The sequence below is a fragment of the Trachurus japonicus genome, chromosome 3, assembly GCF_045865225.1.
Source record: "Trachurus japonicus isolate A0001 chromosome 3, Traja_1.0".
NCBI classification, from domain to species: Eukaryota; Metazoa; Chordata; class Actinopteri; order Carangiformes; family Carangidae; genus Trachurus; species Trachurus japonicus.
In genome coordinates, this window is record NC_140909.1 from 791,787 (window position 1) to 814,866 (window position 23,080).

General features: G+C 43.3%; 1 protein-coding gene across 1 annotated transcript in view; it reads left to right on the forward strand.

Moving 5' to 3' along the window:
- The window catches only part of LOC146989370 (fibrillin-1-like), an 83,227-nt gene that overhangs the window by 12,488 nt on the left and 47,659 nt on the right, over positions 1-23,080 (forward strand). Inside the window, exons 4-7 of the mRNA XM_085772864.1 lie at positions 530-625; positions 2,550-2,645; positions 17,301-17,498; positions 22,676-22,801. Of these exons, the coding sequence (XP_085628990.1) occupies positions 530-625; positions 2,550-2,645; positions 17,301-17,498; positions 22,676-22,801 (516 nt within the window). The remainder of the gene's footprint in view (positions 1-529; positions 626-2,549; positions 2,646-17,300; positions 17,499-22,675; positions 22,802-23,080) is intronic.

The window sequence follows — 23,080 nt, forward strand, 5'->3', positions numbered from 1 at the left end:
CCTTTCACTGAAAATATGCAGCCATGTCATATCTTTTCCTCTGTAGGACAGAAATTAAAGAGATTGGTTGGTGCCAATTGAATCGTTTTCCTTAAGTTTTCTTCTCCTCATCACGAGTAATGAGCACTAACTAGCTCGGTACCAAAAAATAAGATACTAAGCCAAAGAATCTCCTGCAAACATCCCCTGAAACGGCCTTAAGATTGCAACAATTGATATATGTTGCAATCACGTTCTGGCAAATAGCGGCCAGTCTCGTGGGCTGTTGTGTGTGTGTGTTTGGTGTGTGTGTTCTTTGGAAGACGTCCATAGTCAACATCTCCTCCATGTTGCTCAGCTCACAGCGCTGCAGCTCAGTGCGCTCATCTGTTTGCTAGGCATACACTTCTAGGAAATGACATCTGAGCGTGACTTTCAAGAAACATGTTTCAGAGTGCATTTTGTTGATGTTGTAAATCTAATCTGCAGTTTATCCACTCCGAGTTTAACTGTGTGTGTCTGTGTTATTGTTGTGTTGTTGTGCCCACAGTCCAGCACTGTAACATTCGCTGTATGAACGGGGGAACTTGTGCTGAGGATCACTGCCAGTGTCAGAAAGGCTACGTCGGAAACCACTGTGGTCAACGTAAGGAACAACCGGAAAACACACAACTTCAGCAACACACTTCAACTTCAACTTCAGCAACACACTTCAACTTCACCAAAACACTTCAACTTCAACTTCACCAAAACACTTCAACTTCACCAACTCACTTCAGCTTATATTTAAGTTCAGATAGAGATCTATAAAATCCAGAAACCAAAGTTCAGTCAAAAAGAGTTAAATCTAGGGTTATTGCTAAATGTAGCCTAAATCTAAGTGCTAATTGCTAAATGTAAATCTAAGTGCTAAATGTTAGCACCAACCACAGTAAACTAGTGAACAGAAACAGAAACATTAGATGAGACAATAGATTAGCGAGTTCCCATGTTTGTGTTAGCATTTAGCAGACATGACTGTGGACTCTTAGTGTTGTTGCAGCTAAACATGTTCTCCAATCTCTATTTCCTATCATGTTAAAGACTAACTAAACATTAAATGTGCTAAACAGAAATCTGCTAGCATTTCAACTTTGTGCATGTTTCTAAGCTAGCGTTAGCATTTAGCAGTTGAGTCGTGTCTAAACCCGTCGTTAGTAATTAGTTAGTTCATGTGAAAAATCTAAGATGTGTTGAAGTTAAATGGATCATCCAAAATTGAAATTTCACTCATTATCTAGGAGAAGTTTCAGAGTCCTCCGTGGCTTCTCTGAGTTACAGGGGGTCTCGGCGTAGCAGTGCATGTCCATATGACGGTTGCAAATGGATACCAACGGTCTTCGTAACAAAAAGACACACCAAAAAACATCCACATACCTCCATGCTGCTCGTCTGTAATGTCCCTCTTGTATTGAAGCCCCGACATGAGAAATTGTCCCGAAAAAAATTAAATACGTCAATATTTCAAGCTTGTTTGTAGCGGAAGCTTCTCGAAGCTCCTCTTCCCAGTTCGTCAAATTTGGACGAACCGGGAAGAGGAGCTTCGAGAAGCTTCCCTTACAAACAAGCTTGAAATATAGACTTTTTTAAATTTTTATTTAAATTTCGCATTTCGGGGCTTCAATCCAAGAGGGACATTACATACGAGCAGCATGGAGGTATTTGGATGTTTTTTGGTGTGTCTTTTTGTTACGAAGACAGTTGGTATCCATTTGCAACCGTCATATGGACATGCACTGCAATGCCAGCTATGCCGAAATTTCAATTTTGGGTGAACTATCCTTTTAATATGTTCATCAAACGTTCAGTCACAGACCGACATCCTGGTGCAGCTTCTGTTCTCATAGCAGCTGCTGTTGGTTTGACCTCCACACACACACACACACACACACACACACACACACACACACACTGGCTCAGATAAACCTCAGCTTCTTGTCCATTGACCGCTGGTTTCTTGCTCCATTTGACGTCTTTTTCCTGAAGTTCCCACATCTCGGTCATTAATCCACTGACTCTAATGTTTCATAATCAACAGAAATGATGGAAAAACGACACAGTTCAGGCCCAGTTTGTTTTAAACCAGGAATGTCCTTTATTTTTAACAACTTTATTGACAACAAGAGTATACACAGGACTGAATACAGTTAGATGAAATAAGTGTATACAACATTAATACACAACCAAACCATCATAAATACGCCAGGGGATGACAGCAAGACAGAAAAAACATAAAGTTAAATGAATATTTAGCAAAGCTGACAGAGATCAGACGTTTTAACAGCTTTTTTATTCTCACAATCACAGAGGGAGGAGATGTACTGACCAACATGCAGACAGTTCCAAGAAGTTTGGCTTCTTACCACAACATTTAGACTTATGTATATAAAATTTGGATAAAATAATTAACAAATGAATCATATCAAACTGAAACCAGGAATGTCCTCTATAGTTTCCTCTGAAGTCGTGGCGATGGTGTCATTCATCACACATCCCATCATCATTGCTGTTTGTTTCTCTGTCTCCTCCAGCGGTTTGTGAAAATGGCTGCCTGAACGGAGGAAGGTGCGTGGCTCCCAACAGATGTGTGTGCACCTACGGCTTCACCGGCGCCCAGTGTGAGCGAGGTAACTAAACTAACCATCTGCACATCTTCACACCACACCACCACTGTCTCTCTCTCTCTCTCTCTCTGCTGCTCAATGTTGTTTCCAAACCACACGTGCAGCTTCGGTGAAAACGTGACTGGATGTTGAATTTGAATGGTGGTTGTTTTTTGTGACTGCATGAAGACAATTCCTGCTTAGTCATGCCACCGGCTCCAGGAATGTGGTTTGTTGTGGAACATTTGCATGTGAAGCCCGAGAGCTCAGAAATGACCATTATTTTCCACATCTGCTCTCCAACGACGCTCTGGGGAATGTAATGTCTTTCTAAATGTGTGCTGTTTGTTAACCGAAGACCTCCCAACCTCCTGTGGCTGCTCTCTGGCACATGTGAGCACAGACTCAAGAATATACAAGCACACGCAAACTGTGGGTGCCTGCACTGTATTTGTGACTGAAGTGTGTGCGTTTGCGGGGATGTGTATATGTGCCGAGGCGGCCGTGACCTCCAGAGGTCAACGTGTGACCTTGTTAAGCTAATATTTAGATTGGCTGCAGAGCTCCTAATTAGCATCGTCCCCCTGTAACGAGGTCATGCACTGCAAAAACTCAAAATCTTTCCAAGAATATTTGTCTCATTTCTAGTCAAAACTAATCTCTTTCCACTTAGAATAAGACTCATCACCTAAAAATCAACTTGTTTTTAGATCATTTTCACTTGTTTCAAACTAATTTTCACTTGAAATAAGTAGAAAAATCTGCCAGTCAAAGCAAGTTTTTTGTGCTTGTAATAAGAAAGAAAAACTTGCTCCACTATCAGATTTTTCTACTTATTTCAAGTGAAAATCTGCTTGAAAGAAGTAAAAAGTGTCTAAAAACAAGCTGCTTTTTAATGTGATGAGTCTTATTTTAATATAATGAGACATTTTGACTAGAAATAAGACAAATATTCTTGGTAAGATTTTGAGTTTTTGCAGTGTAATGGAGGAGCTGTTCGTCCTCTGGTGATGGACAGAGTACTCGACCCCAGTACTTGAGTAAGAGTACAAATATTACTGGTCAAAATGTACTCAGTTACAAGTAAAAGTAGCTCAGTCGACATGTTACTCCAGTAAGAGTAAAAAAGTACTTGCTTTTAAAGGTACTGTAAGTCAAAGTCAGAGTCAGAGTAAATGTCTTATTGTTCACATCAATGAATGACTCTAATAGTTTGTAAATGAATGTAAGGAGCTTTTAACTCTTGTTAGTGAGAATGAACTCTTTGCTGCTCAGCTGCACTGATGTGCTGCTTTTAGGGGTTAGGGTTTCCTTCACAGACAAACACAGCTTGTGTCCAATTAGTTTAGTTAGTTTATTAGTTTAATAAGGGACAATGTGCAATTACATTAATCATTTAGAGGAAAAAAATGAGAAGATGGTTGCACCAGATTTAGCTCCCAGCTAATTTCCATCTGTAGTCCCTACACATAACATAAAAGTAATAAAATACACAGAATACAAGCTATTATACAAATAGGATTTTAGAGAAAATACATTTACTCCATTACTGTCCACCACCTCTGGTTTCCCTCCGTGTCTCTGACCGACAGGACGGTCTCTGCTGCTGCTGCTGCTGCTGCTGCTCCACCGGCCTTATCGGCTGCATGTTGTGACTCTGGTTTCCAGTCTTTCCTGTGGAGGCTTGGCTCAAGGCTGCTGAGACTGTTGTGGAATTCAAATTAAGCTTTTTATTTTTTGTTGAGTGCACACACACACACACACACACACACCAACTTCTAGATGTTCATACTTTGTGGAGACAAAATGAATGTCTGCTGTTGTGTTGTGTCTTGTGTAATGTCCTCTGATGAAGGAACGATGTGTGGACACACACACACACACACACACACACGGTTGGACCTCATCTGCTGCTCCAACAGTCATGAAGTGTCACACGTGAAGTGACAGAGGATAAAAAGGGATGTGGCACACTCAAAACATCTATTAATCCAACGTTTCGACCAATGATGGTCTTCGTCAGGGTTTGCCCAGGTATGATACCCTGACGAAGACCATCATAGGTCGAAAGGGACAACGAGGAGTTTCTCCAGCGGCAGAACGAAAAATTCCGTGACAATAAAAAAGTCTTTTTATTTTTTATTTAACCTTTATTTAACCAGGCGAAAAATCATTAAGAACAGGTTCTTATTTGCAGTGATGGCCTGAAATAAAAAAAAAAGTCTGATATTAATGTGGATGAATCTCCGTTACCACTTGTTAATGGTCCATTGTAGATAAATCTATGGTTTTGTCTCTATGGTTATTTTGTTATTATTAGTGGTGGTGGAAATGCTGGGCGAGCCGACCAGCGTTTCTTTACTTTCGGTTTCGTGGCGAGTCATGAGAATAACGCCGCCGTATGAATCTCCGTTTATGGTGGGAACTACGACGGTATGTGATCGTCTTCCAACCTCTGACTTTAATTCTTGATGAATGAAAACATGAGTCTGTCTTGACCCGGTCAAAGAATTTCACGGTGCGGAGGCTCATAAATGTAGTGTGGAAACACACTTCACTTTAACAAAACTCCTCATTGTCCCTTTAAGAACCAACGTTTCAACATTGGTTTTTAACACAGCTTGAATAAATGTTTTTGCATCTGTGGCTACAAGTCTTCCACATCCCTTCTCATTTTTTGTTTGTTCTGTTCATTGTTGGTTTGTGAGCACCTCATCAATACCGGTGTGTGCTCTCCTCCTCTTCAAAGACACATGGAGGCTGGTGACTGGCTGCTGCTTTATGCTGGATGAGAGTTTGTTGTCTGTTAGAGGACACACACACACTTTGTGTGTGTGTGTGTGTGTGTGTGTGTGTGTGTGTGTGTCTCATCTTCATTCATTCGTCTTTACACAGCAAACTAAACAAAGTGTCAGGTTCCTCCTGGTGTTTCTGGTATTTTCCTTTAACCTGGGAGGGACAGCCTCTCTCTCTCTCTCTTTCTCAGTTAAATTCAATTCAAATTTATTGGCATGAATGTCATGTTGCCAAAGCATAAAGACTTAAAGGGATAGTTCACCCAAAATTGAAATTTCCCTCATGATCTCCTCCCCCTCATGTGGACTAAGGGCTGGGAGAAGTTTCAGAGTCCTCCGTGGCTTCTCTGAGTTACAGGGGGTCTCGGCGTAGCAGTGCATGTCCATATGACGGTTGAGAACGGATACCAACTGTCTTCATAACAAAAAGACACACCAAAAAACATCCAGATACCTCCATACTGCTCGTATGTAATGTCCCTCTGGTATTGAAGCCCCAACATGAGAAATTCTCCCGAAAAATATTAAATAAGTCTATATTTCAAGCTTGTTTTGTAGCGGAAACTTCTCGAAGCTCCTCTTCCTGGTCCGTCAAATTTGGACGAACCAGGAAGAGGAGCTTCCGCTACAAACAAGCTTGAAATATAGACTTATTTAATTTTTTTGGGGACAATTTCGGATGTTGGGGCTTCAAAACAAGAGGGACATTACATACGAGCAGCATGGAGGTATCTGGATGTTTTTTGGTGTGGCTTTTTGTTACGAAGACAATTTTGGGTGAACTATCCCTTTAATGAAACAAAACATCAATAAACCTCATAAGTATATATAGAATAAGAATGTGTGTAAAATACTAAACTATAATAAGATAATAAGTGATAATGAGAATAGTGATAGTATATCAGTAAAATGAACCTCAGACATAAATGAGATAAAGAGTCTTACAGTGAAACATTTTCTCCTGCTGTCGTCTCCCAGGAGGATCTGAATGCTTTTGTCTTGTTGGAGGGTGAGGAAACTCCCGGATTTCTTCTTTAAATTTGGGGAAAAATCCTTCTCTAATTTCTTTGTATGTGGGACAGTTTGTGAGAAAGTGAGTTTCTGTCTCTACTTCTCTTCTCTCTCCCATCAGTCCTCTGTCTTCACCTCCACCCATGTCTCCACCCAGATATTAACCAAAACCTCTTTCTGACTCATTTGAACTCTGACGTTTTCCCTGTTGATGGACTCGTTGTGTTTTCATGTTTTTACTGTAAAACGGGGCAGTTTGGAGGTGTTGATGTCAGAGTGAGAGAGAGGTTTATTACCTCTGGTCCTGAGTGGATCGGTGGGGAGTTAGTTAGTGCGGATGAAGCCTTTAGTTGCTGTGGATTTGCTGCCTCCAGCCTCTCGGTCATGAACGTAATGTGTTTTCTCTGTTTTGAATCACCGCTAATTAAACATGTGTGTGTGTTGGAGACAAACTGCTGATGTCATGTTCCAGATCTATGACGGCTGGGTGCCATTCATGTTTTGTCACATTTTATTGACTAAATATGTTTCACGACAGTTTATAGGTTTATTGATCTATACACACGGCTGTCAAGGGACTGATCAATAACAATAATGATCATCAGTGTTGATCTCTGTGTGTTTTCTCGCTCCTTCTCCTTGGTCGCGTTGAGAGCCAGAGAAAGTAAAACTAGGCCAGTGGATTCAGTGGCGTTTTGGGTTAAGTTACTTTCACTGGAATTTCCTTGGCTGTGCTCCATCTCTTCTCGGGGGAAAGCCATTGTGCTCTCACACAAACACAACCACATGCATGAAGTCTGAGCGGAGCTACATCCATCGCTGTGCACATGCACATCGGCCTGCACTGGGTTTAACGCCGTTTACACAACCGTGCACCATCCGATCGCATTAGGAGCAATACAAGGTTTTCACAAACATGTGATTTGAACAGTGGTGTAGTTACTTTACTTTACTTTATTTGTTTATTTGGGTGGGACGGTGAACATATAAAAACATGTAAATGTACCGGATTATAGACCGAATCTCCTTGTTGTTTACATTCTACTTCCTGGTAGAAAACCAGCTGTAATTTGAATGAGATCAGTAGTAACGAACCAGAGTTTAGCTATATATCATATTTTTCACGCCCTATCACCGTTTAGACAAATCTGAAATGATTGAAGAAACATTACTATTTCTGTGTGTGTGTTTTGTGTTGCTATGTGTTGTATTTATTCAGTTTGGGGGAATCACAGTGTCTAGAAAGCATCAGTGGCTGCAGCTGACAGGGACAGCTAACGGTGTAGCTAAGCTAACGGTGTAGCTAAGCTAACGGCGGTAGCTAAGCTAACAGCAGGACGTCAGCTGTTAAAACCCTCCCGTTGTGGGACACCACATGAAACTACTCCAGTTAGCTCAGTCATGTTGGAACTCAGAGATCCGCTGGAGAAAATATTTTTTCATGGAGCGTTTATTGAGTCACTGAGTTATTAAAGTTAAACAGGTAGCTAACCGTTAGCCCGGCTAATCTATGATAACCATGACTAATTACAAAAATGTGCACACAGAAATAGTAATGTTTGTCCAATCATTGGTTTTATAAACTTTACAAACATCAGATTAGTCTAAACGGTGATATAGTGACATGAAAAAGTAGATAAATATAGTGAAACTCTCGTCTGTCACTATTGTTCTCTGTTGGTTTTCTACCAGGAAGTAGTTGTAAACAACAAGGAGATTGGTTCTATAGATTTTTTGACGGCTTCGTTGTAAACAAATGCACGTGGCCAGGCGAGGGGTATATAACGGGCAATTTCCACTGGATGTGGATTCGTTTCAATTATGTGTTAGTTTCATGCATCCTGTGTTATAATTGGTGTGTTATGATTAGGTAGCTACTAGGTCTAAAAGATGTTTGTCTAGAGATTATAACACTTTGTCTTGGACTTTCAACACTTTGGAGTGAATGATTTGTATTTCCGTTATAGTAATATGGACCCCCTCGAAAATGAGATGGCACATCTTAAGGGGCTTAAGTCAAAGTCGACAGTGGCATTAGGCTAGATAACAATTAAACATTACAGTCTTGTTCAGTCACACTAAACTCTCCTGTGGTAGTGGATGTTATTTCAATGACGTCACAGATTTATTTCAATGACGTCACAGACTTGGTATTTCGATGGCGTCCACCCAGTAAAAAAATCCCCACTACACCACTGGACATGAACACACGGCTGCAGAGCTGTGTGCTGTGTATTTCTTTTATATGAGAGTGTGTGTGTGTATATGTGTACATATATGCATATATATAGGTGATAGTTTGTATATATAGGTATATTTTATACTTTATTTTATTCTTTTATATTATTGCTACATCTGTCTGCATTAGCTAAGTACTGACAGATTAATTTCCTTCGGGATTAATAAAGTATTTATCTCTATCTCTATCTCTGCTACCGGAGTGAGTGTTGATCTGCTGACCAGTGGTCCCACACACACACACACACACACACACACACACACACACACCGGGCCGTGACAGCTGACGGCAGGAGAAAATGCATCAACGTGTTCTTTGTTGGTTGCAAATGTGATTTAAATTGGAATGTGGGATGGTGAGAGTCGTTGAGCTGCAGAGTCATAAAGACGAGTTTTCACTGTGACGCCAGCGAGCAGCTCACTGGGGCGGCGGTGAAACGCTGAGACGTGGCGACATGGGAGTTACACACAGTGGTGGACAGTAATGGAGTAAATGTACTTGAGTACTGTACTTGAGTACATATCCAGAGGATTTGTACTTTACTTGAGTATTAGATTTCTTTGCTACTTATTACTCTTAGCCTACTTGAATACATTTCCAAGACAAATATTAGTACTTTTACTGGAGTTAATTTCTAGGAAGGCTGAAAAGTACTGGTTACTTTCAGGTCTTTGTCTAAAATCCTACTTGTATAATAGCTTGTATTCTGTGTATTTTATTACTTTTATGTTATGTGTAGGGACTACAGATGGAAATTAGCTGGGAGCTAAATCTGGTGCAACCATCTTCTCATTTTTTTCCTCTAAATGATTAATGTAATTGCACATTGTCCCTTATTAAACTAATAAACTAACTGAACTAACTGGACACAAGCTGTGTTTGTCTGTGAAGGAAACCCTAACCCCTAAAAGCAGCACATCAGTGCAGCTGAGCAGCAAAGAGTTCATTCTCACTAACAAGAGTTAAAAGCTCCTTACATTCATTTACAAACTATTAGAGTCATTCATTGATGTGAACAATAAGACATTTACTCTGACTCTGACTTTGACTTACAGTACATTTAAAAGCATGTACTTTGGGATACTTAAGTACCTTTAAAAGCAAGTACTTTTTTACTCTTACTGGAGTAACATGTCGACTGAGCTACTTTTACTTGTAACGGAGTACATTTTGACCAGTAGTATTTGTACTCTGAATGCCTCTGAATGCTTCTCTGGCTTTCCCCTCTGTGAAGTCTCCAGACGGGCCAGTGAGGAAAGACAACACCCAGATATAAGAGGCTGTAACGCGCTCATGGAACGGCTCGTATACGTCCACAGATGCATGTGCACGTGTCTGGTCGAGGCGTGGGAAGATGCTGACTGAAGGTTAAACACAGGGTGGAGGTGGAAACAGGTGGAAAAGGTGGAAAAGTTTCTGTGTTTCTGTGTGTTGTTGGAGTCTATCCAGGAAACTCTGGTGACCCACTTCCTGGTGCGTTTCCCTCCGGTTCAACTTCACACCACGTCTGTTGTTGTTGTTGCACAAACTCACCGCTCGTTGAGGAAGCCGACACTTTGCCACACTATTGTTTCCCAGACGTCAATGTGTGTGTGTGTGTGTGTGTGTTCTTGTACATGCTATGTTGTGAGGACCGAGAAACGAGTTTTTAACCAACAGACTGAGGACGTTTTGGCCGGTCCTCACTTTTTCAAAGGGCTTTTTGAGGGTTAAGACGTTAGGTTATAATTAGGTTTAAATTAGGTTTAGAGTAATGGTTAAGTTTAGGTTATAATTAGGTTTAAATTAGGTTTAGAGTGATGGTTAAGTTTAGGTTATAATTAGGTTTAAATTAGGTTTAGAGTAATGGTTAAGTTTAGGTTATAATTAGGTTAAATTAGGTTTAGAGTGATGGTTAAGTTTAGGTTATAATTAGGTTTAAATTAGGTTTAGAGTAATGGTTAAGTTTAGGTTTAAATTAGGTTTAGAGTGATGGTTAAGTTTAGGTTATAATTAGGTTTAAATTAGGTTTAGAGTGATGGTTAAGTTTAGGTTATAATTAGGTTAAATTAGGTTTAGAGTAATGGTTAAGTTTAGGTTATAATTAGGTTAAATTAGGTTTAGAATAATGGTTAAGTTTAGGTTATAATTAGGTTTAAATTAGGTTTAGAGTAATGGTTAAGTTTAGGTTATAATTAGGTTAAATTAGGTTTAGAGTAATGGTTAAGTTTAGGTTATAATTAGGTTTAAATTAGGTTTAGAGTAATGGTTAAGTTTAGGTTATAATTAGGTTTAAATTAGGTTTAGAGTGATGGTTAAGTTTAGGTTATAATTAGGTTTAAATTAGGTTTAGAGTAATGGTTAAGTTTAGGTAGTTAGGTTTAAATTAGGTCTAGAGTAATGGTTAAGTTTAGGTTATAATTAGGTTTAAATTAGGTCTAAAGTAATGGTTAAGTTTAGGCATTTGTTTTGGATGGTTAAGGTTAGGGTAAGGGGCTAGGGAATACATTATGTCAATGACATGTCCTCACAAAGATAGATTTACAAGGGTGTGTGTGTGTGTGTGTGTGTGTGTGTGTGTGTGGCTGATTGACCTTCATCACCACTGACACACTGATGCTGCTCCGACACCAGGTCCAACACCAGCGCTCTGTGAAAGTAGGGCAGGAAACAAAAACAAGAGCAACCACTCTGTGTTTTGAGATCATCTCTCCAGACTGTGGACGAGGGGCGGCTCAGACAAGAGTGTGTGTGTGTGTGTGTGTGCATGTGTGTGTGTGTGTGTGTGTGTGTGTGTGTGTGTGTGTGAACATGTGCGATTGTTCCCAGATGCACAGGACATGGGTGGATCCCCAGCTGTATGCAGTTCACAGGGAGACAGTGAGATGACGAATGAAATGACACCACTTTCACCCGACAGCTGCAGCCGCTCCCTGTTTACCTCAGCTGACTGCGTCACGTGCTGCGCTGCAGTCGCTGCACAGTCGCTGCTGCACATTCACTGCTGCACATTTGCTGCTGCACATTTGCTTCTGCACATTCGCTGCACATTTTCTGCACATTTGCTGCTGCACATTCGTTGCACATTTGCTGCACAGTCGCTGCACATTCAATGCACATTTGCTGCACAGCCGCTGCACATTTGCTGCTGCACAGTCGCTGCTGCACAGTCGCTGCACATTTGCTGCTGCACATTTGCTGCACATTCACTGCATATCCACTGCACATTCGCTGCACAGTCGCTGCACATTCGCTGCACATTCGCTGCACATTTGCTGCACATTTGCTGCTGCACATTTGCTGCTGCACATTTGCTGCTGCACAGTCGCTGCACATTTGCTGCTGCACATTTGCTGCTGCACAGTCGCTGCACATTCGCTGCATATTCTCTGCACATTGGCTGCATAATCGCTGCATATTTGCTGCTGCACATTTCCTGCTGCACATTTGCTGCAGCACATTTGCTGCAGATTCGCTACATATTCACTGTATATTCGCTACATATTCGCTGCACATTTGCTGCTGCACATTCGCTGCACAGTCGCTGCACAGTCGCTGCACATTCAATGCACATTTGCTGCACAGCCACTGCACATTTGCTGCTGCACAGTCGCTGCACATTTGCTGCTGCACATTTGCTGCACATTCACTGCATATCCACTGCACATTCGCTGCACAGTCGCTGCACATTCGCTGCACATTTGCTGCTGCACATTCGCTGCACAGTCGCTGCACATTTGCTTTGTTTCCTGCTGGGCTCTTTGTGTTTTCCCCTCTGAGCTGTAATCAGCAGTATTATGGTATTATGGTGTTGTGTCAGTGGATTAGCGGCGGCCGTCTGACTGTAACGACACATAAACTCACTTTACACTTTGTATCGAGTCTCCAGGGCTCCTGCAACACGGTGCTTTAGCTCTGCAGGTCGACAAACAGCTGGAAACAGCTGGTTGGGTTTGTTATCTCCAAGCAGAGAAGAATCATTCATAACCCAGAATGTGACTTTATGTTATTTCATCACATGTTACAGTCCTGCGTTCAAACCAGAGTCTTATCAGTGACTCACACGTCTGTGAAGCTTCTCAGTTTTTCGGCAAAACGTCTTTAAGAACTCACATGTTTCTAGGTGATATATCATTAGTTGTTGTGTTGTGTTGTGTTGTGTTGTGTTGTGTTGTGTTGTGTTGTGTTGTGTTGTGTTGTGTTGACTTACAGTAGGTAAGAACGACACAACTCTCTCTCATCGGTGAGTTCAACATGAAGCTGAATGCTACAAAACCATCTGAGACCGCTGTTTGTTTGATTTGGAGGAAGTCGTCAAGGCAAGGCCATTTTATTTGTAAAGCCTATTTTTACAAACAGTTTGTCTCTCAGTTTGCTTACATCCCATCATAACAACATCCTCTGGCCTTCGACCCTCACATCCACTCAGGAAAAACTCCCAGGAAAACCCTTTACCTTCTGTTGGCATGGAGGGTTAGTTCGGTTCAGAGTAGTTACTGTTAGTGGCCAGTCACCTCTCCCACTGCTGCTGCTTTCTGAGGGAGAAATCTAATTTTTCCTTCTTCATCATTTATTTTCAGCTTTAGAGACAAAGTTTAACACAAACATGAGCTCCTCTGTGTCTCTAACCCTCCTCTCCTCCATGTGCATTTTCAACGAAGCCGGTGAGAAATCAATCTATGGAGCAGTGGATAACGTTATTTTGATTTATTTCTTTTTAAATAATCAGATTTTATTTTATCTTTTAGAATTTACATATCAACAATGCATCCATATAGATAACCATACATCAATAAGTAGTGGTCTGAGCTAGGGGAGAAAATGAATAAGTAAAATTCAAATCAAGTAGAAAATGAAGAGAACAGAATAAGATAAGATTTTAAAAAAGAGAAAAAGCAAATGAAGAAATATGTGTCAGTCTGGGAGTTCATACGCCGCCTAACCCTAACCCTAACCCCAGTCTGGATGATTTCACTTAGATCCAGGTAATCCATTAGAGGCCGTATGTCCATGGGAGTGTCGTCATTTCCTTTTAACTTGGCACTTAGTCTTTCACTTAGTGGGAGGTTTCTCACTGATCCAATTATATATACTAGCTATATACTATATATATAATATATATTTTCTAGCCAAAAATAAGAGTTTATTGAGTCATTTTGATCTTTTCACGTCCATAACTCTGTTCAAAGGTGGCGGTCGCCCCCCCCGTTAGAAACTGTCTGGATAAGGTTATTTATCATCTACCATGTTACCATGGTGATATCTGTGTAGTCTTATCTGTCATCAACCAGAGATTACGGGTTACGGGTTAGCGCGTTACGTTTGTGTGGCGGTGTCGCCATGGAGACGAGAGCTGGGACACCGGGTCGGAGGCTCTGATCTTACCAGGTTGGTTTTCAGCCGAGAGACGCTCCATTCTCCCTGGAACTAGTTACTAGGCATCGGTTTAACCAGAACTAGTTACTAGGCATTGGTTTAACCAGAACTAGTTAGGCTACTAGGCATTGGTTTAACCAGAACTAGTTACAAGGCATTGGTTTAACCAGAACTAGTTACTAGGCATTGGTTTAACCAGAACTAGTTACAAGGCATTGGTTTAACCAGAACTAGTTACAAGGCATTGGTTTAACCAGAACTAGTTACTAGGCATTGGTTTAACCAGAACTAGTTACAAGGCATTGGTTTAACCAGAACTAGTTACAAGGCATTGGTTTAACCAGAACTAGTTAGGCTACTAGGCATTGGTTTAACCAGAACTAGTTACTAGGCATTGGTTTAACCAGAACTAGGACTCTGGAGCTGGGAGGGAAAGGACAAAATATTTTTAAAAAAGTGGTTTTCAAACACAAGAATCAGAGTCAGATAAAAACTTTGATATAAAGTTGAGTGTAGTGTTGTTGTACTCGAGAATGGTCTTGGTCTCGAGACCGCATTTTCAAGGTCTTGGTCTCGTCTCGGTCTCGACTGCATTTTTACTCGGCCTTGTCTCGGTTGAACTTTTTTTGTTTTTTCATCAGAGAATCACATTTCAAGTGTTGATATGTTCTTCATACACTGGTTGTAACGGCATCATGGTAGCTCCATGTAAAAAGGGTTAAGTAGCTACTTCTGCAGGCCGGTTGGCTTTACCAACTGTTTGAAATACATTTATTTTTCAATATGACAAATAGACTATAATTCTTCTGTTTGGTCTCGGTCTTGGACTTGGTCTCGCCCCTCCACGGTCTCGGTCTTGTCTTGGTCTCGGGTTAGGTGGTCTTGACTACAACACTAGTTGAGTGTTCATACTGTAGCGTAACAATAAGTCCACACCTTTGTGTTGGAGCTCGACTAAATGCTGTGAATACTTGTGTAGCTGCAGAGGGTCGGCCGGTCGGCGTTCACCTCTGGGTGGAGGGAGAATCCAGTCGAACTGAGAATCGAAAGCATTTGTTCTCCGGTGGAGAGTGAGCAGCAGGAGAGAGGAGGAGGAGGAGGAGGAGGAGGAGGAGGAGGAGGAGGAGGAGGAGGAGAGATGACCCAGTTCTGTTTCACAGCGGCGCTGCCAGAGGCGGAGGGGAGCGTGGAGGCTGCGCTGCACGTGACGGCTTTGGGCCGGGCCTCGGTCCACACGGGAAACGCACAATGTCTCGTTTGTTTTAAAAAACGACTGTTACTTGCAGCGCTTGTTGGAAACCGCTCTGCCTCTTTTTCCTCTTTTCCTCTTTTCCTCTTTCCCTCTCGCTGTCTGTTGTTGTCTGCCGTGAAATGTGGAAATGATTTTTGCCTTTTGGACCCGGGCCAGGTTCTTTCTCTCTCTCTGTCTCTCTCTGCACTTATCTCTGTTTCACCATCGTCCAATCGCTCAGCTGATAAGAGCGGAGAGGTGGAGGTCTGGTCGGAGCCTCTGCACTGCAAAAACTCAAAATCTTTCCGAGAATATTTGTCTTATTTCTTGTCAAAATGTCTCATTTCTAGTCAAAACTAATCTCTTTCCACTTAAAATAAGACTCATAACCTAAAAATTAACTTGTTTTTAGATCATTTTCACTTGTTTCAAACTAATTTTCACTTGAAATAAGTAGAAAAATCTGCCAGTGAAAGCAAGTTTTTTTGTGTTTGTAATAAGAAAGAAAAACTTGCTCCACTATCAGATTTTTCTACTTATTTCAAGTGAAAATCTGCTTGAAAAAGTGTCTAAAAACAAGCTGCTTTTTAATGTGATGAGTCTTATTTTAAGTAGAATGAGGTTTGCTTTAACTAGAAATGACATTTTGACTAAAAATAAGACAAATATTCTTGGTAAGATGTAGAGTTTTTGCAGTGTGGGAGGGAGGAGGGAGGAGGGAGGAGGGAGGAGGGAGGAGGGAGGAGGGAGGAGGGAGGAGGGAGCGGTGTTTGGAGCGAGGCTGCATGAGAGCAGAGGGATCAGAGGGAGGAGAGAGGAGGAAGAATCCTGATGGAGGGACTTTCTTCACAATCTGTACAGCTGCTGCAGCACAGACACACAACTAGCTACAGTTAAAGGGCTAGTTCATCATCAACATTTAGTCAAATTGGCCCATTGCCATAATCCCTATAGTCATAGCAGTAGGTTTGTTACCTTTAATTGTCGGTGCAAGCTGTTTTTAGAACGGTGGAGCAGAGCCGTGAGCTGCTCAGAGCTACACTACGGAGGCTCATTTTCCTTCATCATCAAACTCATCAAATACACAATCCAACAACTCCACAACGCTCTGGTGGACAAGTTGTGAGCTGCACATTCACCACGCTATGAGATAATAACACAACGTTACCACACAGAGTTGTTTTAGAGGGAAATTCATGCAAAACCGCTGATGCACGTTGCCTTCAGGGACAGTTTTTCATCAACAGTCTCTGTATTTCCCTCTAAAACAACTCTGTGTGGTAACGTTGTGTTATTATCTCATAGCGTGGTGAATGTGCAGCTCACAACTTGTCCACCAGAGCGTTGTGTTGTGGAGTTGTCGGATTGTGTATTTGATGAGTTTGATGAGGGAAACCAAGAAATCCCATAATGAGCCTCCGTAGCGTAGCTCTGAGCAGCTCACGGCTCTGCTCCGCTGTTCTAAAAACACCTTGCACCGACAATTAAAGGTAACGAACCTACTGCTATATAGACTATAGGGATTATGGCAATGGGCCAATTTGCCAAATGTTGGAACTATCCCTTTAAGAGCTAGTGATGAAATAAAATAAGAGGAGCAGCAGATTCTTCACCGTGTCTATGACTCCGCTGCAGCCGCCCACACAGCTTTAAAAGCTTTTCCAGACCTCCTCCTCCTCCTCCTCCTCCTCCCTATCGCTGCTCCTCTCTAACACACACACACACACACACACACTTGCACATATAGTGCACCTGAGAGCAGAGTGATTAAAATGCCGGTGACGGACAATGAGTTTTCTCCTCCTCTCCTCTCCTCTCCTCTCCTCTCCTCTCCTCTCCTCTCCTCCTCTCCTCTTCTTCCACTTTGACTTGTTTTGTTCTGGAAACAGTGAAACATGGTGAAGTTTAGTGCAACACTAATATAATGCCTGCTCTCTCTGTGTGTGTGTTGTGTGTCTCTGTGTCTCTCTGTGTGTTGTGTGTCTCTGTGTGTCTCTGTGTGTGTGTGTGTGTGTGTGTGTGTGTGTGTGTGTGTGTGTGTTGTCCAGACTACCGTACGGGGCCGTGCTTCGCCTCGGTCAACAACCAGATGTGCCAGGGCCAGCTGACGGGCATCGTGTGCACTAAGACTCTGTGCTGTGCGACGGTGGGCCGGGCCTGGGGTCACCCCTGTGAGATGTGTCCTGCTCAGCCGCACCCCTGCAGGAGGGGCTTCATCCCCAACCACCGCACCGGGGCCTGCCAAGGTAACCTCTAACACACACACCCCCCCCCAAACTGTCTCTTCTCCTGTCTGTGCCCCCCTTTCTAACTGAAGTGTTGTTTCTGGTCTTTCGCCCTGTTTTAACCATAGATATATACACATAAGCTGTGTCCCAATTCAGGGGCTGCAGCCTACGCGGTCTCCGGAGGTAAATGGGACGGTCTAGCCTTCGGAGCATAAACAACGGCCTAACGTTAAACATTTGAAAGTGGCGCTTGCAACGGCTCTACCGCTTCTCCGCTCCTCCGCTTCTCACTTTTTTTTGTTTAATACTATAATTAGAATAAATACAAGGGCAGTTATTAATATACCAATAAACAAACCATTGAACAGCAGCCAGGGGGGAGGCTATTAAGTGAATTGAGAATAAAGAGCACAAGTGATATGTTTTCATAGCTTTCTTCTTTGCCTCCGCTCCTCACCTGTGCAGCCAGAGCAGAGCTCAGCAGCGGGCAGCCACACCTCCGAGCCGGCCGCAGAGCCGGGTTACCATGGCTACAGCACAGAGCTGCTCCGTTCGATAGCTAGCGGGCTAGGTTGCTAATAACAACAACGGTGCAGCAAAGCATCTTGGGATATGGGAGGCCGCGAAGGATAGTAGCGATGCATCCTCCGAATGCAGGGGAAAGGAGGACGCTGTAGGCGACAGCCTTCGCGCAGCGCTGTGATGTCATCGGCCTTCAAATCCACCCTCCAAAGGCTGCAGCCCCTGAACTGAGACACAGCTATAGATGCCGCCTCTGACGCTGCTGTCCATAGACCGAATCTCCTTGTTGTTACTACTTCCGGGTAGAAAACCAGCACTTTATTTGAATGAGAACAGTAGTAACAAACGAGAGTTTAGCTAGGCTATATATAGCCTATCATATTTTTCACGCCCTATCACCGTTTAGACAAATCTGAAATGATTGAAGAAACATTACTATTTCTGTGTGTGTGTTTTGTGTTGCTATGTGTTGTATTTATTCAGTTTGGGGGAATCACGGTGTCTAGAAAGCATCAGTGGCTCAGCTGACAGGGACAGCTAACGGTAGCTAAGCTAACAGTAGCTAAGCTAACAGTAGCTAAGCTAACGGCGGTAGCTAAGCTAACAGCAGGACGTCAGCTGTTAAAACCCTCCCGTTGTGGGACACGACATGAAACTACTCCAGTTAGCTCAGTCATGTTGGAACTCAGATATCCGCTGGAGAAAATATTTTTTCATGGAGCGTTTATTGAGTCACTGAGTTATTAAAGTTAAACAGGTAGCTAACCGTTAGCCCGGCTAATCTATGATAACCATGACTAATTACAAAAATGTGCACACGTGTGCTATTTATACTTCAAAACTAACCGTCCCAAAGTTTCCAACCTGCGACACAATCAACAATTTTTACTCTAGAAACACCAAAGTGACATGGACGCGTTCAGCAAGGTCTTATGGTTCGGAAAATATAAACCTTTTGCTCGTACTAAGTACAGATTTGTCGTACATTAGATCTGTTTGAGGGTGTCACAGAGCAGTTAAAGCCTATGGTTAAAGCTGCCACCATGCCATAAAGCCACCAGCCAACAGTTACATGGTAACCTCAACATGGCAACCTCACCATGGCAACGCACACACATTCTCTCTCTGTCTGTCTGTCGGTCACACACACACACGGACACACACTCACCACACACACACACACACACATCCAACACACACACACAAATGGACACACACTCACCACACACACACATCCAACACACGGGAGGGTTTTAACAGCTGACGTCCTGCTGTTAGCTTAGCTACCGCTGTTAGCTTAGCTACCGTTAGCTTAGCTACCGTTAGCTGTCTCTGTCAGCTGAGCCACTGATGCTTTCTAGACACTGTGATTCCCCCAAACTGAATAAATACAACACATAGCAACACAAAACACACACACAGAAATAGTAATGTTTCTTCAATCATTTCAGATTTGTCTAAACGGTGATAGGACGTGAAAAATATGATATATAGCTAAACTCTGGTTCGTTACTATTGATCTCATTCACATTACAGCTGGTTTTCTACCTGGAAGTAGAATGTAAACAACAAGGAGATTCAGTCTATATATCTGTGGTTTTAACTCCCCCCCCCCCCTCTCCCCCTATCCAGAGGATTAGTTCTAATTGGGTTAAACTGTGGCGGGTGGCACTGCCTCCCTCATGTGTCTGGTATGCCCACGGTCGCCCGCTGCGGCGCGACTGTCAGAGTCAGTAACACGGGTCAGTGGCGGCCCAGTACCGCGGCCCCGTTGCCCGCCGGCTCCCAGACCCAACAACATCAGAACCTCCCCGCGGGGGGGTGGGAGGGGGGGCAGAGCCAGCTCGTCGGCTCGCCGCTCGGCCCAGAGGAACACGGCGTTCTCTGGGACGGCATCAGGTCAACGCCTCCCGGAGCGTTCCAGCCTCACGGCCACGACTCAACCTGTCAGAGTCATTAAAGGAATTTACAGTTCATCAGCAGAGGAGGAGGAGGAGGAGAGAGGGAGGAGGAGAGGAGGAGGAGAGGAGGAGGAGAGGAGAGGAGAGGAGGAGAGGAGAGGAGAGGAGGAGGAGGAGAGGAGAGGAGAGGAGGAGGAGAGGAGAGGAGAGAGGAGAGGAGAGAGGAGAGGAGAGGAGAGAGGAGAGGAGAGGAGAGGAGGAGAGGAGGAGGAGGAGGAGGAGGAGGAGAGGAGGAGAGAGGAGGGGAGAGGAGGAGAGGAGAGGAGAGGAGAGGAGAGGAGAGGAGGAGGAGAGGAGAGGAGAGGAGAGGAGAGGAGAGGAGGAGGAAAAAGAGGAGAGGAATGAGAGGAGAGGAGGGGAGGAAGAAGAAGGAGAGAGGAGAGGAGGAGGAGAGAGGAGAGGAGAGGAGAGGAGAGGAAAGAGGAGAAAGTGAGGAGAGTAGAGGATCGTCGAGGAGAAAGGAGAGGCTCACTGCTGCACTACCCCGGCTCGTCTCTGCTCTTCTCTTCTCCCTTCGCGTCCCTGCCCTGCCTTCTCGTCTCTTCTGCTCTGCCCGTCTCTCTCGCTCGCCCCGTTGAAAAAAAAAAAAACACCCCCCGCCACGTAACAACTCTGGAGGAGGTCTGTGAGAGAGACAACCAGCCACAGTCACTTCTTCAACTCCACCAAGTTTAGAAATCATGTGTCGTGACGAGGTTGAAATAACAACACTGATTGGATGTCGCAGCACAGCGTCACGCGATGTCGCTTGAAAAGTTCAAATTTTTGATGGCTGCGTCATCGCGTCGGGCGATACGAGCGACGCGATGACGCAGCCATCAAAAATTTGAACTTTTTTCACGCTTTTTTCACGCCATCGCGTGTCCTTGCGTCATTTACATTGACTTTGAATGGAAAGTTGTGGCGTTCATTGCGTCCATCGCGTTTGGTGTGAACGCACCGTAAGAGGAAGCAGGAAGTAACGTCGCCATGGGAACTCAACTCAGAAAAGGTCTCCATGTGAGTGAACGGGAGTCAAAGTTTTATCTCTAGTGTGATGATAAAACTCTCTGAGCTCGACCTGTTTAAAACATCACGGTTCATGAAGAGAAACCAGCAGTTTGTTGTCACGGCAACAGAAGAATGTATTTAGTGTGACTACAGATCTGGTGTCACCAACTGACACGGGAAAGGAAGGACGCCATGTGGTCGCCATGGTGATGCCACTACGCCACCTGGAGTCTCTATGGTTACGGATTCTAAGGAGTTTTATTCTACAATAGTTTTACAACAAACTGCTGGTTTCTCTTCATGAACAGGTAGAGCTCAGAGAGTTTTATCATCACACTATTCACTCACATTAGAGATAAAACTTTGACTCCCGTTCACTCACATGGAGACTTTTTCCGAATTAAGGACCCATGGCGCCGTTACTTCCTGCTTCCGCTTCGGCTCTCTATAGAATACCATACATACCAGCCCCGAACCCTAAAAAACCTGTGGACCTGAAATACCAGAGTTGCTTTATGATGTAATACAAGTTGTCTAGCGTTAAATAAGACTTGTTTCCTGCTGCGGCCGCTTGTTTAGATGTTCATGTAACAAGTTGCTGTAATCCTTCTTCTTAGCCACTGCTAATGCTAATCCACCGGTCAGTAGAACATATTTCCTCTCGTTTAATTAACGTTATCCACAAGCTTCCGAAAGTCATCTATGGTCAAAACCGGAAGCTGGTTTTGCCGGTTTTGGTGGAATTGTACGTTTACGTTTCCATGGTTTTCAGTCGTTGTCATAGTTGCGGTAAACGCATGGATCTATTAACGCTGGCTTTTAACACGGATGTCAGTCTGTGTGATATCCACTGTTAAAAGCTGCTGTGATGATCCATGCCTTTTACAGATTTTCATTGGGAAAAAAAAAAAAAAAAATCCATGCATTTACCGCAACTACCGAAACCATGGAAACGTAAACATAACATTCCACCAGAAGAGCAAAACGTGTACGTTTACGTTTTTGACGTTCGAAAAAAGGTCGATACTTTTGGAGTTTGCAGAACATAGACCAGTAACAACACGCTACGGCAACTTGATTGTTTAACCATTTTGATCCATTAACCAAAACGTTACGTTAATAAACCATCTTTTTAACTGAGTCCTGACCTATAGGCTTTAACTTTCGCTTGGACTTTCACCTTTGACGTTGGTTACATGCAGTCATTCAGACATCCCACCATTCCCACATAGCGCTATTCCGACATGCAAACGTCCCACCATTCCGACAAGGCTTTCAATAAGGAAATGTGCGTTAGTCAACAGGCTAAGACATGCGGATAGAGGAATTCCCACATGGTTGTGTGTAGAGTAGACAGGGACTAGTCAGCCTGTCTAGCCTCTACCTGCTCTTTTTACTAAACTTAACCAACTCCTTTCTTCATTGTCTAAACCCAACCAGTGCTAAATCTTTTTTTGGGGAAAAAATACGCCATTAAAGGAATTGTCGGAAAGGTAGGATGTTTAAAAAGAGAAAAAAATACCGTCATTCCGACCATAAGAGGCAAAAATTGTCTGAATTTTGGGACGTCTGACAGAAAATTAAGTGTTTAGAGGCCGATGCCGGACTGGTGGGGATGTGGGAATGACGGTTGCCACCCGAGTTTATTTTACCATCTCTGTGTAATTTCTCTTGTTATAAAGGACTCTGTCTGTCTGTGTGTGTGTGTGTGTGTGTGTCCAGATGTGGACGAGTGCCAGGCCATCCCCGGCATCTGTCAGGGAGGAAACTGCATCAACACGGTGGGGTCCTTCGAGTGTAAATGTCCCGCTGGGCACAAGTTCAACGAGGTCTCTCAGAAATGTGAAGGTAAGAAGAGACACAACCACACAACGACACAACGACACAGACACACAAACGTTAACAACGACACAGAGAGAGAGTGGAGTTAGTTAGTTAAGAAGCCACATCCGTCTGGTTGTGGTGAAGCTTCATCTCCGTGGTGGTGTGATGATGATGACGGCTCGGTGGAGGAGACCACACAGACGCCTTGCAGCCTGGCAGCCTGGCAGCCTGGCAGCCCCTCCCTCCCTCTAAAGAGTTTAATTAAACCAGAGCAGCACTCAGACGTCTCTCACTGAGCTCTGA